General features: G+C 41.9%; 1 protein-coding gene across 3 annotated transcripts in view; it reads left to right on the top strand.

The window, feature by feature from the left end:
• The window catches only part of LOC132264621 (uncharacterized), a 31,196-nt gene extending 13,313 nt beyond the window's left edge, over positions 1-17,883 (top strand). For 2 of the 3 annotated variants that reach the window (XM_059764879.1, XM_059764878.1), the window contains exons 2-4: positions 3,644-5,383; positions 14,885-15,186; positions 16,168-17,883. In XM_059764879.1, the coding sequence (XP_059620862.1) occupies positions 4,747-5,383; positions 14,885-15,186; positions 16,168-17,337 (2,109 nt within the window). In that variant the 5' untranslated portion in view covers positions 3,644-4,746 and the 3' untranslated portion in view covers positions 17,338-17,883. Of the gene's footprint in view, positions 1-3,134; positions 3,151-3,643; positions 5,384-14,884; positions 15,187-16,167 lie in introns of those variants that run through there. The other variant, XM_059764881.1, reaches the window with a different exon arrangement.
• Positions 17,884-18,911: the final 1,028 nt, after the last annotated feature.

Here is an 18,911-nt window from a genome sequence, read left to right as displayed (position 1 = left end):
GGGAGATTTGTGTGAAAATTTGATCGATCTCGTGTGGAATTTGAGCACTCCTGCAGAAAATTCTCTCACACGATGGTTCATTCTTTGGCCATAAGTTTCAATATTCGCCGCGCGCGATACAATTTCTCACGATCGGTCTGACTATATGGTCTGGTCGCGGGGCCAGAGGCGGCAGAACCACCTCAAGAGGCAGCTGAATCGCATTCCATTTGCTTGAATTGCCAGAGCATTTATTTTATTGCAAAAATACACCGTCAAATGGTTGTTGGGTAGGAAAAACTGCAATTGAGATTGGCGTGTGTGTGCTTTGGAAAAAGGTCAAAGAGAAGCTTCTCGCGTGGTCTCTTGTTCTTGCGAGATCTTGCGCCCCAAACACAAAGTGTCTTGCAATTTCCATGCAATTGCATTCGGCATGAGGGAGACGATCTTTCGCAGGTGTGTTTGTGTACAATTTAATTGTGCAAATTTTAATCTGTCTGTCATAAAAATGTGCAAACAGCAATTTATCACTTCCACTGCTGTACACTAATGTCTCGAGAACTTCTGTGGCGATAAAAGTGTTTACGGCACCAAATGTCTACGTATAGCATCAGTAGAAATTATAGTCCAACATTGTGGTGTGAACAGTGTGAACATGATTCAATTATCATGGCGACAGGGGAGGAATGTGTAGCAAAAAAGGGTCCATTAACCACTCTGGTTGAATTGCTCACCAAGAAAATTTTCGCGGTGTTTTGAGTGCTAGTGAAGACGGGCGTGTGAGGCAAACAATTTCATGCCCAGATGAAGGCCATTCGCAAAATATTGACGGTTTTTCTGTTTTTTTTTGTCTTCGTTAAGATATTAGTTTCAATTTCACTTGATTTCCCAACCTTGAATATCTATTTATTACTCCAATTTGCTGACAAATTGCTATCCCATGGAGAATGGGCCTTTTAGCAGGTATGAAATGCTCATTCTCTTTAGCAAATGATCCTCAAAGTCAAATTAACATTCGCGGACACTGACTCAAAAGCCTCTTTTGTCCACTTTGGGCGTCTTCTTGTCCGGCACGTGAGAGAACATCTTCAGCAATGGCAGTTTGTTTTCTTTTGCGCAACAAATCACTGACATTTGGCAGAGACTCCGGGTTCAGTGCTACAACTATGGGGGGTCAACGCGGAGGGTTAAGCTAATTAGGAATGCAAACGAAGAGGAATGAAATAAAAAAAAATTAGAAAGAAAAATGATTCTGCAATTTTGAGTGTTGAAAGCCAGACTATTTTTTCCCTAAATTCAGTTTCAATCATTATACAGCATAATGATATCTGTAATTGGGCAATTTGCTGCAATTATAGGAAGAAAAGTGAGAAGAAGTATGAAAAGATTTTTGGATTTTTGCGTGGAAAAGAAGAGTTTGAAAAAATTCCTCACTTCTGACGTGTTGATATGTTATGACTTTGTGCGATTTATTAGTCCCTCTATGATATTCGTTTCACGCCAAATTACTTTGAAGCTTGTGTTCAATGATTATCTAACCTCTTCACTGAATTAGTCACTGTAATCCGGATCAATTGTCTTTACTGTTCGAACCTGACCTTCATGCTTGCTTGAGGGTTATTAAAAATTCGGCCTATCAAGGGTGAATCCCGAAAATCTTGTAAATGAAATTGCTTCAAGATCCCGCGAACATGGTATCAAAACGCCCGCTTTGTATGCTGTGTGCAAAATGTTCAATTAATTTAAATATCCGGTGTATGCGGTAATGAAATACTGGCGATATATCCCATTGTCGAGGGGAAATTATCAAGAAGATGTCAATTCTATTGTGCGAGATCAGAGACTCGCCTCCTTGTGCTGGTGGACTCTTGATGAATTTCTAATTGAACTGTACACACGAGCCCGAGATTGGTGCAATTATCTCCCCTTGGCTCGTAGTACAGTGTTAGCGGAATGAAATGCAAAGGAGCATGCAAATTGAGCGGTAAATAATGTGACTTTGACATCGGTGTCATCGCGATAGGTGCTAAAAAAGGTGTTCTTTCTGTGCGCGCCTCTCTTTCTCACCTTTTCCTGCTAATCACCACATGGAGGTGCTTATCTGGGTGCTTTTTATTCCACTTCCTCGGCCCGAGAATGCCATTTGTTGTGTGATTTTTTTCGGTGACTTTGCGCTGCAACAGTGACTCGTCAATTGGACTCAATTTTGCTTTCAATTTGCACAGGGTCAGAGTGGGGTCAGGGCCGCTAATCTCGCGCACTGTGGATGCCATTAGACGGGCACGAAGGGGCGTCGCTTGGGTGTATTTAGAAAATATGTTGCTGGACAGACGCAGAACACGCACTGGATTTTAGAAGGAGCGCGCGCGTAGGAGATAATGGCATTCCGGATTAGTGTTCTTCTAATGGGGTGGAGATGGAATTTGAGAGCCATTCAAATGTGTTGTTCGCGAGCAATATTTTGCAATTGTAGCTTGTCTCTGAGCGCAGGCAAAAATTGTAAGACATTCTCCAATGTTGTTTATCTTTCTCTCTCTCTGGGGAGTTACAAGACATGTAAAAAGCACTGGCCCATTGTTGGCTACACACACACGGTGTTTAGAAAAGAAGCTCAGTAAAAAATCACACACCATCGACTCAAAGTTGCGCACGAATGGAATGCAGGAAGGAAAGGTTGCTGGTGCGCAAGCTGTAGTTGAAGAGAGCGAAAATATATATTCATTCAGTGAGTCTTCTACGCCAATTTATGGAGCCATTCTTCACTCTCGCGCTGCTGCCACACGCGCGGGTCTTCTTAGATAAATTCAAACAAAGTGCTAAATTGGCGACTGCCTCGAGACATGGCGAGGGAAATGAGCGACTTTGCCTTCTCACCACCACCGGAAATTGATTCACATTCTTCACTTTGCATTTTAAACACTCTTTCCCTCCCATCGTGCAGCTTTTTTTTGTCTGCGAAGCTTATGGAGTTGCTAAAGTTGAGTCCGGCCGAGCAGTCGTGAAAGTGTCTCTGCCTCGAGAGGCTTGCGATAATGTACATATAAGAAATACGAAGGGAAACAAGGTTAACGTTTTCTTGTTTTCCACTCATCCTCTCGTGGCCAAATGTTAACTTCCTGATACAATATAGCCAGTGCGCTCTGTGTTGAGTGTTCGAACGTGATTAGAAAGGTTTGTCAACACTCCCTTGAATGGTGAATCACCTGAAGAAACCCTCACACCAGCGTGTAACGTAAAAAGCACAATACACTGCGGGCCAATCCGGGTGTTTTGATTCGAGTTTTCAGTTTGAGAATCTCGTGGAGAATCTTAGAAGGCAACCTGGGATTATCCAGTGTGTTGAAGCGCGCGCGCGGGTATTAATCAAGAGAGGAGGAACAATAAAGTATAATTATTCTATAGGAGTGATGGCAATTTATTGAAACAATTGAAATCACGAGTATCCAACGTGTTGAGACTGTGTAATTGAGAAAAAAACCTCAGCCAGACATCATCAAATACACACACAGAGAGTAAAAAAAAAAGATCTGCAATGGAATTTCATGAACTCCTTTAGCCATACTGTCAAGAAACGTGATTTATTTGCACAAGTAGCCCAGCAATTCAGCAATTTTCCAAAATGATCTCTGACACTAAAACTTCTTTTCTCTTTTCCAACTTTCAGATCGATAAAAATCTGCGCAGAATTGGGATCGAGAAATCACAAAGTGGCACCAAAAGATCCATCGAAGAAAAGTGTTAAATAGGTGAACATGCTGAAGTGCGGTGAGGAATTCACCTGTGGATGTTGAATCAAGTGCAGTCAAGCTGAGTGAAGAATCCCGCGGGATCGCGCAATTAAGAGTGTTGAGCAAGGCGTGGAGCTTCCTGGTACAATAAAAGGCAGCTCGCCATCGAGTTTTCCATCTCACCAACTCACCGTTAAGTGGGATGTTGTCTTCTCCTCTGGACTATAAAATTAAAATAGGCACCTTCAGCCAGTCTAAGTGCCCTTTTCACAGAATAACATTACACCTCAGCGGCAAATTGAGAGTGTGGTTTTGATTTTTTACAGTGTCAATTAGCGACACGAAGTAGACTGATTATCTGAAGTGTGGTGAATTGGTTCGTACGGCAATATAAAGAGACTTGTTGGATTGTGTGATGGGGAAAAAGTGAATCTCTGCTGGGGAAAAGAGGCCGAAAAAACAAGTAGATTTTCTCTTCTGTGACTTACTAGAACAGCCAAGTGAGCGGAGGGGAGAGAATAGTGTATTAATTTTCATCGCAGAGTGTACAAGTCGCGCGCCAAAAAACGGTACCACCCATTAAAATACCATCATAATCGACAATCCAGCGTGGATAGTATATGCATTTGTCGTCTCACCGATAAAACACAATTACGCGACAGTGACCCAATTTGCCGGTGTGCCTCGAGAGAAGAGTACGCGTTTTCCGTCCTATGCGGAGTGCTAATCAACACGGGGCGTGTTACACAGTTAGCTCGGCAGCACACATTTATTCATCAGATGCTCATAGCTGAAGACCTGAACGGGCAAATTCCCGCTTCGATCCACCAGAGAGACGGCATACAAAGCAGTGGCAGCAGTTAGGCCACGGACGTGAAGGCATCTGCAAGTATCACAAATATTTCACAACATATTCACTTGGCACTGTTGGTAGATGACCAAGGAGAAAATTGGGCTATCTGAATAGTAGGATCGGAACAATTGACGGAGACAATTGGGCGCATTGTGGAGAGAGTTTTGAAAGCACTCAAGCATTCCGATGTTGCTCTTTGAGGAGAATCAAGCACAGACTATCGGAAGTGGTACGATGACGTCGAATGCAAATCACGAAGATCGCGACGAGGTGGACTTTGTGCGGACATATGGCAGTGGTGAGAAGAAGACGACAACTGATGTGATACATCACAGAAGCCTCCCACAATTGCTGAAAGAGATCACAGCCAAGGATGATGGGGAGAAGAGGAAAATCAAGTCTCCACTAGAGAGACTGCCCATCTTCAAGAGTCACGCGAAGAAGGGCACACAATCCTGCGTCAAGGATAGACCAAAGCAAAAGAACGGCACTTCGATTGCCGCTCGCCTCCTGGGCAACACATACAACACAGCCACGGCGACGACGAAGAAGCGATCGTCGCTGAAGCGATCACAGCCCGTGTCCAGGACCACCAACACCGAGCGCTTCCACAAGTGTGTCGACGTTGGGGGCTTCGAGGAGGACACGTACAGCAGCATCGCGGGTCATGCGGACCGTGACATCAGCGCCAGGGCGCTGCGATCGCTCACGAAGGGTCTGGGCAAGTTGCTGCGGCGGCGCACGGACAGCGTGAACATCAGCACGCCAGATCCCGAGTACAAAGTCTCCTACCTCGGCAACGTGCTCACCGGCTGGGCGAAAGGTAAGCACACGGCACATTTCCCAATCACTTTGCGTATATGATCGACTTTTTGCGCTCCCTTGCGCACGCACCGCGATGAACAATCACCGCGATCGCGATGGGAATTCTCATCTCGCAATTAACGGGCTTTGCAACACTTATATAGAGTCTGCCGATCGGTGAATGTCAAACTGCACTTTCTATTCTTCATCTCGCGATCGCGATTAGCTCACATGGCGTAAGACAGACGTCACCAGAAGTGCAGTCCGTGAATTAGCGGCGATAATTCACATCTCGCAGCAATTATGCATCCATGAATTGATCTGCCATTTCACTTTCATTCGCAAACGTGCGAATATAACGAGATCTCTCGTATGAGACTTTTTTTCTCACCTCTTCCTCTCAGTTTATACTTTCTTTGCATCCCGCATGCTTGGGGTTTTCCGGTCACAGCGTCCACCTCTCGCTTTGCACAATTCGCGTGTGATCCGTTTTTTTTGTCACTTCATGCTCGCGGTGAAGGAATTTTTATTTTTATGTCTTTCATCACACACACGCGTTTTAGTGAATGCACAGAGAATGGAGGGAATTGTCGTTCATTCGCCTCTTTTGGGCGGTGAATGTGTTGCTCAGTCTCTTGTCTTTTGATAACACAATGCATTAACATGCTATGATGAAGATGGAGAGTCTCTTAATCGGTGCTATGTTGACTATGAAGGTTGGGCTTGCGAGATGAAATTTGTTGAAATTTCACGAAAAGTCGCACTATCTTTTGCGTGTCGTAAATCAAATCCTTGGCACTCACGTGCAGTCCTTGCTTTTGTCTCTAACAATGGAATATGGGAAACACTTGAGAGTTTTTCTTAATTGAAAATTATTTAAATGAGAGAAATAAATTTCAATCTGAACGAGAAAGCCAATCATTTCATTTGACGTTTGGAATGTGCACACATTTCTCAATATCACCACTGAATCTCAATTAATGTGCGCGGATTAGTGCAAAGTGTATGGCCCCTATTGTTCCATTGTCTGCCTGCCAATCAGACGAACACACATTCTTCGGCGACTGTCGATTAATGTCAATTATCGATATGAAAATTGTTTTCTCTCTTCGTCACTCGTGCTGGTGCGATGATGGGAAAGAAGTGGCGTCTCTCCATGAGCTTGTACTTCCTCAGTGCCAATCAATTCCGGAAAGAGCGTTCCTCTCTTTGTGCCTTTCTGGGTGGATCTCCTATTTGCAATCATTGGCACCTTCCTCATTTCTATCGCACCTGAGGCGAGACCTGCTCAAAGAGCGAGATTAATCGAATCGATGGCGAGGAGGGAAGTGAATTGATGCAAATTCTCTTTCTCTCTAAGGTGGTGTCGCCCACATGGAGGAGTTGAGATAAAGCGCTGCATGTAATAAATATGCGAAGAAATGGAGTTGTAAAGTGGGATTCAATGTGTGTGACCTCTGGTTGGGTGACTCCAATCAAATTGATTTGTATAAATGCGAATAGCTAATATTTGCAATTGCACCACCATTTCAACGGTGGGTTTTCTCTCATTTTCTCCGCTGCGGACTTTTGCTGTGCCCGTGTTCAGTAAATTGGAAAATCCAGCAGTCTCCACACTGCGTGATTGCAATTTGTAATTTTTCTAAGACTTCTTGGTCATTCCCCAAAAGGGGAAATTCCATTGACAACGGAACCTTTTTCTTCTGAAACTATTATTGCATAACACATGTCTTCAGTATAGTTTTCACTGGAGTTTAAAATTGGATAAATGCTCTTGGTTTTGTTTGCTTTTTTCTCTGGCTAATCAGCCAGTTTCCTCATCATTGAGGTAATCTTTTTGTCTTTCTCGCGATGGGAAGTAAAAGTCACAATTATGATGTGTGAGATGCTGTAAATTCTTTTTAATGACTTTGAACTGGAGATAAAGAGTGGAGGATTGTTTTGCTTAAAGACTGAAAGAGCGGATAAAACAAACATCTTCCTTTCTCACTGTCTTATATAATCGTCATAAATCCCACGCGAAATGTTCTCTCGTTGTTTTGGACCAGTATCAACTGTATGATGGGTGGCAAGAGTGAGAGATTCTACAAGTTTTGTCGTTCCTTCGTTCTACCAATTTCCATTCATTGCTTTGGTGATGGAATTGCGGCGTTTAAATGCCTCTGTAGCATCTCGCGAAGAACTCTTGCCTTCACCATTGGGCGCCGAGAAATGTCGAAATACAAAAAAAATGATTGATATCTTGCTAATTTAAGTTGGTAGATCAAAAGAGGCAGCAGCTTTCGGAATTTGCTTCCATCCATGTTTTGATGCGGCAAAAAACGCAAACAAGCAAACATTTGGATGAAAGAATCTCTATCGATTGATCTCTCTTTTACCATTTAGAGATGATTCCGCGCCAACTCTCGTGTGGGTGAAAGAATTTCCACCCAGCCATGTGTATTTTGAAAGCAAAATAGACACAGGAGAATCTAATTAATTCGGTAATTGAACCTCTAGCATGTGAGATTGAGATCAATAATGGCAAAGAAATGAATGTTTCGGGTCATTAGAGTTCGTGATCTTACTTTGAGTGTTTCGGAGACTATGTGAGAGAGAGAGAGAGATAACATTCAGGCATCATCACGTGGCAAGCAATCTCCCATGAGAAGGCCCACTTTTGCTCACGAACTATTTGGTCTCCATCCGTGGAATGATATATGCGGTGGAGGTGAAAAAAGTGCATTGCTGCAACCTGCAACTGGTCAACCTTCACGTTTAAGTAAATAACTTCTGTGTTTTTTTCTTTGCATAATTTTACATCGTATACTTCAAACTGCCCAGAAAAGTGTCCAGTACTGCGACGAGACGTTAAGTAAGAGGAGCAGTTTAATAAAACATCGGCAATTGCCACAGTTGAGGACACAAAATTGATATTTCACAAATATATATGTCAAGTGATTTCGCGACAATCTTCAATTTATATGCAATACATCCTCCCTTTCTTTCACTTCATTATGCGCACTCAATAAAACTTTATATTAATTTATTTTATTGCCGCAATTGCCAAGTCGGCCACGGAGAACCGCACGCGCTGCATATGCGAAATATTGCTTACATACGCGCCTAGTAAATAGGAATATTCGCGCAATAGTTGGGCGAATGCTTTACGTGTTGCAGGTGAATGCCAAAGTTGGACAAAACTGGTCACTGTGCAGGATATTAGGTACAAAAAGTGACACTTTAGTGTGACTTGGCGATTACTAAACGGCTCGATATATTTAATGACCCAAAGTTGCTTATACACAATGTGAAAGCATTTTTGATTGAGAAACGCGCGATGCTCTTATGAGGCCGTTTTTGGGTATTTTATAATGCACTGCACGTGGGAAAGCATTTGAAATCGAATAAAACTATTGAATTGATGTTGCTGCTTAAGCAAGAATGATAACAAAAAAAAACTGATTTACCTAATTCATACATTCACATTTATCGACACACCTCGAGAGTTTACTAAAATCCCAACTGTTTCTCATTTTCACCTCTATTCCTGAATTATTTACTCCATTTCCGAATTACAGTGCTTGTGTTTTTCTGAATGGACTTCTTGCGAAGTTCTTTGAACTTTTTACCGATTCGAGCTCCGATATTATTCACTCACATGGAGTCGCTTATGGTAATGTTGGAGGGTTAATAAAGTGAAAATCATTTGCTTTTCAACATGCCATAAATCAAGGCAGTGATGTTTGAAATTCTTCACGAGAGGGATTTTTTAATATCTCATAAAATTCAATGTTGTACTTGACGTTCGGTAGCTCTGCGGCGATACTTAGAAATTTCTCAAATTATATTTGTAAATTCTTCAACTCCAGTGCGTTTCTTTCTCGTTTCAATTAAACAGCGAAGAGTTGGAGATTAATAGCGAAGCCAGTGCTCAAGTCAAGTCGTTATCAACTCTACCTGTGAATGATCTGTGAGAGAGCGATTTAATTGATTGCCATTAATTTTGATGTGGATGAGTTTTACTGTCTTAATGGAGTAAAAATGGTGGGATTTTATTAATGCTGCTTAAAATAGTCTCACTCTCCCCTATTCTCAATGTGTGGGGTTTACCTTTTTCTTTGCCTTTTATTGCACAGAAGTCGTTGCATACATAACTTCCATTTATACCGCATCGCTGATACAAAGTGTGCATTTTTACGCGATCTACCATTTGGAAATATGCAGCACTGTTTACGCATATTGAATGTGTCAGTGTGCGTAAAATGAGAGGTGAGCCGTTGGCAAATATTGCGATGATAAATTTACTAATGCTGTTCGGTGCATTCTGTCCCTGTCTCTCTCTCAGTTTCTTGCCGGAATGACGCGAGAGAAAGAGGCAAGAGTTGAATGAACCGACAGCACTACTGTGTACAACTCGTAGTAAAACATGGTATGTTTCCCTCCCAATATCACTGTATGTACTGTGAAACTTTCACTTGCAATTCTGTGCCATAAATGTGTATGAATATGTTGTGAAAAAATTTCCCAGAGACGATCAATGCGAGAGACAGAAGACGCGGTGTGTTTTTATGCTTTGCATAAATTTGTTAAATGACTGAAAATTGATCTATTTTGCGCACTCGCGAAGTGCAACCATATTTGGATCGATGACAATATGATACGTGTTTGGAGGAATCATTTGTTCGCCGCTAATTGCTGCACAGTTTCCATGCAATCCTCCACAATGCACTCTTGTGAGACGATTAGAGAAAATAGCTCACTTGCTAAGGTCTCTCGAGTGTCTACTTAAGAGAGATATAAGAAAATATTTCACAACAATCGATTGCCTCCCCTCTGAGTGCAACAGGTGTCAATTGTTGGAATTTTTGCGCAATGCTTGCATTGCAAATGATCTCGTCTGTGAGCAAATTGTCTCATTTTCAATGTGGGCGGCAACATATATAAAAAAATATTGATGCTTCGGAAGCCACAGTAGAGCTTCACGGGAGATTTTCTCCTTTCCAATCAGTCGCAGTCGATAAATTTTCACTTCACGTGTCTCCTCCTACTAATTAGCCAATTCCTTATGGTGTCACGGAAAGCCTCACCAAATCGTCCATCAGGTTAGAGCGGTGAGACGAGCTCTGAATATGCAAAATTGCGTTAATTTTCCATGTGAAATACCTCGTCCACTGTGAATTTGTGTGTCTCGCGAATGCAAATATCATGGAAAATGGCATGGAATTAACTCTCGTAATTAAATTAGCTCTAAATTGTGAGGCAAACATCACTTATTAGCCTCTTTTGTGTGCGTCAGAGATCGCGATCGTTATATGATGATGGTGTGTTTGCGACAAAATGAAGAGGAGACTTGTTGTTTTCCTTCTGTTTCGCACTATTCCACCTCCTCATCCATGAAGTGTGCGGTTCTGCTTTTAAGAGCAATCTCTTAACCATTTTTTTGTACATTAGATTTTTACAGAAGTCTCATGTTTTCGCATGGAAATGCTGTTTGTTGTCATCTCGAAGCGTCTGATATTTAATTGCGTGCATTCGTGTGACATTCGTCAACTGACTTCACATTTTCCTAAGAATTTTCTAATGGCATGTAATTTGAAGAAAAAAGTCATTGTACGCAAATGTTTATAATACGCTAAATTGATTAAACAATTAGCAACAAATTTCACACTGGCGAGTTGAAAAAAAAATAAGACACCTTTTCTTAATTAATGTCTGAACTCTTCTGGGTTTTTTTTCTTAATGGTTGTGCATGTTAAATGCATAAATTGTCATTTTTATTGGGTGACATCATCGCTAGAATAGATCACGATTGCGAAGTTCTTAGAAGCGATCGCACAGAATATTCATTCACGATTTCTGAGCGCGCTGGAGCTCGAGAATCGGCAATTGTGCAAGAGGTTTTCTTCTTTTGTCACCTCCATCAGTCAGTGTCGAGACATAGCACCAGAATCGAGGTCAGTGCAATTCACATCTTGGCACCTTGATTGACTTCTTGCAAACTTCTCCAGCGTCCGTGGCAGTTGTGGAATGGAAAAGAATGCAAAACGGGAGGAAGGCTCTGGAGCACGGCAAAGTGCTCGATTTCCCAGGGGGAGGAGAAAAATGATGATGATGATCTTTAACTATGTGGACATAATGTCAAAATCTATGCTTTCGTTTTTCGTGCATTTAATGCAGCAATTAAATTCAAGCTTGCAGCAAATTACTATATATTCCTCCCATGGTTGTGCACTGAAGTGAGTTCCATGAAGTAGAATTCTACCAACAAATTGCAGTGCCACGGCATAAACATTATGAAAATCCCATTCACGTGTGTGTGCCAATTGAAATGCATCAGAATTTGCAATTTTTCCGTCCAATTTTATACTGTGATTGTTTTGGGTCACAAGACATCGTGAAACTTGCAATTATGGATTAATAAATAATATTTAATGTGAAGTATAGAGAGAAAGAGTCCATTGTAATGCTTCAAATGCTGCTTCACATGCATTTTTCCTCGCCATCAACCTTATGTTTTATGTGTTGCTGGAGTGTATATTATTTTTACTCCACATATTTTGAGGGTTTGTCAATTGGCAATGCGAGATTGCTTATTGCCACAATTGCTAACTCTCCGCTACGTAATGCTATATCCCATTGTAATGTTTCCCGCCACGATTGGGACGTGCGCCGAGTGTGTAATGAGGAGGTGAATGAGGCGAAACGGAGACTTTTCTCCATACTTAAGCACACACATTAATGGCAGAAGGAGTGAATCTTAATGTGCCAATTAATCATGCAGAAACTGCATATTGACGTCCACCAATAATTACACACATGCATAGGGGAGCATAAAAAGTCCACCATCTCTTTTTTATGTAAGCGCACATCAGACTTTTCGCTTGGCGCATTGACGGGAGAGCGAGTGTTACGTGAAATCTGATGATGACACTTGAACACTGCGCGGATGATCATAATCGCGAGCGAGAAAAAAGGCAGGTAACAATCGTCTCGGTGGTTTAAAGAGGAGTTATGCAATTTAATAAGGCATTAAAGTATATTTGATGCCTGAGCGTTATACAATTCATGCGGTGCGTTTAGCGCCAATCATACTCAAATGCCTCCCAATCAATCAATAATATTTATTGGCCGATTCATTAGATCTCTGGTGGTATATCGCTTCTTCCTACAAGCGCGTGGTGTGTGGAATTGCGTTCGACTTTCTTCACAGCGATCTTTGGCATTTTCGTGGCTTCTTCACACCCTCGTGCCTTTCATGCCTTGGGGCATGATTTTGGAAGATGAAACATTTCAGCACATAATCGCAAAATGACCAAAGTCGAATCAATATTTTCCTTCGCACGATCGTCATTCGCGCCTTTGCGCAATACACATTTTCACATGAGATGCACTACATTTTGTAGTATATATTGGCCACACAATATGATGTCCCGAAAATCCACTTAAATCCAATTTGATCCATAAATAGTATTATACAATGTGCGAGGAAGCTTTTTGTGATCATTGCTGAAATTGTGTGAATTCCGCATAATGATTACCTTGAACGTCGTGTATGAAATTCTATTATTCAAACACATGAATTCACTCTCGCATTGCCTCTCAAGATCATTGAATTTTCTGGGCAAATGTTTAACCATTACAGTCTTTGTCACATGCCTCGGTCATGATACACCTTTGGGCCGTGTGGGTATATAAAGCGCTCGTGAATAGGCGCATGTCGTATGAAGAAAAAAAAAGTATCGTACCACACGAAATGTAATCACTTCAAATGGTGAATTCAGAAAAATTGCAAACACTGAATTAATAAATCACATTGTCTTATCGTGAGCGATAAAACAATGGGAAAGTGATAAAATATGTTCTTGCCTTAGCGGGATGTTTGACTTGGAATCATGAGTGTAAATACTTTTTGAACTTGAGGATTTGGAGGGGCGCAAAAAAGCGAGTTCAAATTAGTAAATACGCGCATCGCAATTTCCTCTCAGTCATATGCAAAATTGATATAAGCAATTTATAGTGATATTATAACAATAGGGGTGGAATAATCTGAATTTCACCGGATTTGTCCTGTAATGTTTCACACTCTCCGTACAGTTATATGCTTGTGAAGTTCAGACATGGTGATATTAAAGGCAATTTGTCTTTGTTAATATCAGTTAGCGGAGGAGCACGAAAATGCTGTAAATAAGTAATATTTCGCTGAAAATTTTTGTAAAAACTGTAAACCTTGTGCGCGGTTACAATTTGAACAGATAATGAAGAATTGCGACAAGTTTTTTACAACACATTGAGTACGGGTTTGTTGAACTTGATCATAAATGTGTGGTGTTTAGTTGTTTCCTATTTGAAGTTAATCAAATTTTGAGTCGTTTTCCAGTCGTAAAATATCATCAAACATCGCACAATGTTTCCGCAATCAGGTTTTCTCAATAGCTTCAGCTTTAAAAGCTTCTTTTCACCGAGACTTTAAGATGGAACATTATTACTCCTATGATAAACATTGTCGTCACTTCACAAACATGCTTAAATACATCTGCAAATTTCTCGGCGAATAAAAGCTTGGAATGTCTTGATGTTTATTTCATGCAGCGGATGTTTAAGACACAAATAAAGTTAATCATTTACCTGATTTTACTCTGCAATCACGCTTTTAATTAAAGCTTACTAATAAGATCGGTTAAGTCAACCTTGTTGATATATAATTTATATCGCGAAATTATCGTAAAATGTGCTCGTAAAGGCATTTCAATTTTCTTGAAAATTTTAATTATTCTCCCGCAAACGTGTCAAAAGCATGTATGAGTGATAAAAGGGGAGATTTGTGTTACAGAACGAAGTGTGCTTAAAAAGTAGTAAATTTGTGTATAAACAAAAAAGGAATTTCTCATGTTGGCAAATGCAATTAAGCAAAGGTAAACATATCGAGTGATGCTGTGTGCTAATCAGGGTGATTTAACACCCAATATCAACAAGATGAGAAGATGAGAATGATTTTTTTTTGCCGCAGGAAAAGGTTCCCGTGAGATAAGAACAATTGAAGTCTTGCTGATTACATTTTTCGGTATTTATAGTTATGGTGTCATTCTGAGAGCAAATATCGTAGCAAGAATGATGTGGAGGAGAGTGTGAGCAAATTGTGAAGCAATTGCATAACTTCTGCGGTGTCACATTGAAATGAAAAGTGGCAAGTCGAGCACATATGGACATGATCATCATGAGCGTGGGTCACACAAAAAAGCACACTCACTAATAGGATGCAATTAGTCAAGACAAAGTGAATTTGTGACAAAAAATGGGGGATATTAATTGTGGAAAATGCAAATTATTTCGACAAATACTCCAAACTCAATGGACTCTTGCAAATTGTAAACAATGTGGGAATTTTTCTACGCGCCAAGTAAAAAATGCTCATTGTTAGCATTTCTTCCATTCTGATGTTTATTTATTTTTTTGGCCCGCGCATACTTCTCTCTCAAGTCTCAATTGTCTGAGGGCATTTTACTTATGCGCGCTCCGCCTTTCCTTGTGTCTCTTGCAGGAGAAGGTTGCGTGGAGAAGCCCATGTCGACGCTGTGGCGAAACTACGTGCAGCACTACAAGCCGGAGGTGGTGATGAGGATCAAGGTGTCCTCCTCGGGCCTGAAGGCCACCACGAAGCAGCACGGACTGACGGAGTACTGGAGTCACAGGATCACGCACTGCTGCGCACCTGAGAACTTCCCGAAAGTCTTCTGCTGGATCTATCGTCACGAGGGCAGGAAGCTGAAGCACGAACTCCGCTGCCATGCCGTGCTGTGCTCCAAAGAATCCATCGCCAGAGATATTTCTGTCACACTACAGGTGAGCTTCAGCCTAATTGGCCGACATTTGATTCTCAACTCACGAAATGATGATAAGCGTGAGAATTCGCAATTCTAATGCGATTAACACCTCGGCTTTCGCATCACAGTTGAATACAATGAATGGATCTTTCGTCTCCTTTTTACTCATTAATAGAGTCTCTGGCGAGAGTTCACACGGCGCCTGAAGATTGATTGGCGAATTTAACATATTTAGCAAAAGACACAACATAATTGAACGTGTGTACAGGATTTGTTATGAAATATTAATCCAAAGTAGACAGTTTTTATCAGGAAATTTCATAATGAGTGTCAGAAAGGTCTACAATGTTTGTCTCGAAAGGAATTGCGCGTTGTCACTGTTACTAATCGTAAGCGCAATTATTTTGCTAATGTAAGCATGTTTATTGCTAAATGCCTCATTGATTTCAGCGAGTATTTGGAATTTTCAAATAGTTTGGAATAAACATGAATTCTGATGACCCCAGAGAAATCTAAGATCCGTTTGAATTCAAGATCAACAAACACAACATTATGTTTTTCAATTGTCTCTATGCGAATCAGTGACAAAAATTGATCAACTTTTTTTTTGAATGAATTATCAATTTTAGAATCTTTTAATTACTCACTACGAAATGCTATCTTATAATTTTTGATCGCTCAATCTTCATACATAATTCATATTGTAATTACACACTTAAAGGTCTCTCTTTCTGTGCGAAAGAGAGAAGAGTGAACCAATTAAAATTAAACATAAAGGGAAATACGCGAATATTGCACAATTGGTAAATCAAAAAATATTTCCATAGTGTTGAGCAAAGAAGTATCACTTCCCTTCCCCCAGAGCTTCATTATTTCCTTTCGTGCTTCGCATTTTAGTGCAATTCTGCGAATATCAAGCAAGCCGCCCGGGATTTCACTCCATTTCCCGCAATTGAGGTCACCCTAGCTAATGCCGCGCCTCTCTTTTGTCCAATTGCAGAATAACCTATTCAAGGCCCTGAAGGAGTTTCGGCAGGACAAGATTGCACGCCAAAATGCCCGTCTCAGTTTGGCCAATTCTGTGTACGACAATCCCACGATTCCGCGGCGGAAGATGATGCTGAGTGTGGGCGGAAATAACTACCGGCCGCCGCTGGAGAGATCCAAGTCTGCGCCGAAGTTGATGGCCATCGAGGAGGACATTGACGAGGAGGAGAACGACAATCAGACTGCCGCGGTGGAGGCGAGACCGTGCTGTCGCGAGGACTCGCTGTATCCGGCGATGACGCTGGGCAGGAGGCGGTGTCGCCGCGGACACTCAATCCGACGCACTGGGCGCCGCGGCATGAGCATCAAGGCGCCCATTCTGGAGGAGAACAACAACGACTGCACGGAGGAGGAGCTGAATGGGAAGATGGTGGATGAGGCGAAGGTGGGATTAGATACCAAAAATAGCTTTAAGTCACCCAATGTGGGCAGCGACGAGGACTTTGACAATCTGCTGGGCAGTGAGCCATTGATTGGAGAACTGATGTCACTGTTTGAGATGAAATTGCGCCCACCGCCAAAGACACTCAGCCTGTCGGATCTCCTGGACGCGGAGGAAGTGAAGGCGTCCATTTCGCCAGTGCCGATGAACAGGAGTCTGGATGCGCTGGACAAGTATTCAGACTCGGAGGATGAGACGAGCTTCTTCAGTCAAAACGACATTCTGGCAATGTTGAGGAAGGAGTCAGTGAGCACGAGATGCTCCAGTCAGAGTCACAAGCTCACGCCTGTGGCCGCTGGGGAGCCCGATGAGCCGCATCGCGGCGACAAGGCATCTCCGCAGAGATCACTGGAATCTCCGCCAGCGATGCTGCGACTGCCCGTGGGACTGATGCAGCTGGACAGCGATGAGGGCAGCATCTCGAGTGGCTGCGAGACTGCGAGCACAGTCACGGCCAACACGGATGAAAGTTCGAAGAATGCGTCTCAGGAGGAGGACGTGGTGATCCTCGAGCCTGTGGGTGAGAAGAACTCCTCCGCGTATCGGCGCAGTGTCTCATTCCCACCGGACATGAAGTCCCTAGATGCGATCGACTCTGATTCGGAATTCAGCGATGAATCCGGCTTCAGTGACTTCCAGGAGAACTCCCTCAAGACCCGCAACAAGGCCATCATGGCCTAGGTTACCATCTGTGAGGAGTTCGCAATGAGCGTAGCGCGAGCGATCATCTCTGAGTTGCATCGTAGATGAAATTTTTAATGTAATTGAATTTGTATTATTGATGTGATAGTCTTAACAGTGGGGCTGACGACTCGCAAGGACGAGGTGAAAGAGAGAGAGAGAACCCTCTGTTAACGCTGTTATCATAATAATTGCATGGGTAATGTTTCCTGATATTCTTGTTAGACTGCTGCACGTTGTTAGTAAAAAAAAAAGTATAGCAAACTTATGTACCGTAGATGTATAATGTTGAATTGACCTTTTGGTGTTGTAGCTCAAGCGAAGAGGTGAAATGTATGCGGATCACGGAGGGGATCGAGACCAAATAATACACTGAAAATAACTCAAATTTCAAGCTAATATCATGTAAGATTGTTATTAAAGAAAATTGTTTTGGAGGAAATTACACAACTTAAGTGAATAAATAGTTGTATATGATATATAATATTGTACCTTCAACAAAGTGGAATCTTGTATTCATACAATAAATTTTATGTACCTATGATATTCAGCGCTTTTCCGCTTTTTGTACCGATTCATCACGCAATCTGGCGATCAAAAAATTTTCCCTCCAATAAATTGTCATCAACTTTGGATTGTTTGCTATCGCGAGGCTAGAACTTCCTCAGTCTCTGACAAAGCTCGTCTCTGAGCGCCATCAAGGGCGAGCAAGAGTGGTCCAGGGGCAAAAAAGAGGAGCCTGACAAGACACAGATGATCATATGACTGATCGCGGAATAACAGTAAGCCAAAAACCTGAAAAAGACACCCATAGAAGACATAAATCTACCATCAATCAAGCTCAGTCTATTTTTACTCTTTTGGTGTTTTTGCACCTACATATCCGCACATAAAATCGTATTTTGATCAATGAAAATAAACAAACATGGAGATCAAAGCGTTTGCTTTTCCGCGATCACACCAGCGCGCCATCTAGCGATGATTTGTGGGGGAGCTTTTGGTTGTTCCATCACAGAAATTGTGGCTCAAAATGATGACGATTAGCATGAATGCGTGAAGTAGAGGCAAAACAACAAATCACCCACAATCAACCCAAATACTTGATCACGTTTTGGCCCAAATTTCCGCATGATAAATAACTCCATAGTTTTGACGACGTTGGAGATCTCAATCTGTCTTGTTTTGGCATTTCTCCATTGATTTGTATCACGACTCCGAGAATAGAAAGTCCAAATAGATCGATTTCTGATCATTCCATGCACTGTTTGTCGTGTCTGAGCTACACGATTGCTGTGCGTCTCGGCTAGAAACATCGCGAGAGAGAGAGAGAATTTGTTTGGCAAACATTGGCTCTCACCAACACAACGAGGAAGAGAAAAGAGCAACCTTGTTCATTGACCCACATTTCACACAGCAAGGACGCTGAGACGCACACAAGCTCAGCGGCGCACTTCTTCGCTCTCATACTCGATCTCCCCACCAGTTTCTCTCGCTGTGCATCGCAGTGAATTTTTCGTGATCTTCGAGAATACTTTTGTCACTCTCTTCTCTTTTCTCCGTGACTAGCGGGCGTT

The sequence above is a fragment of the Phlebotomus argentipes genome, unplaced genomic scaffold (assembly GCF_947086385.1).
Source record: "Phlebotomus argentipes unplaced genomic scaffold, Phlebotomus argentipes genome assembly contig_2, whole genome shotgun sequence".
NCBI lineage: Eukaryota > Metazoa > Arthropoda > Insecta > Diptera > Psychodidae > Phlebotomus > Phlebotomus argentipes.
This window is presented reverse-complemented; position numbering and strand designations above follow the sequence as displayed.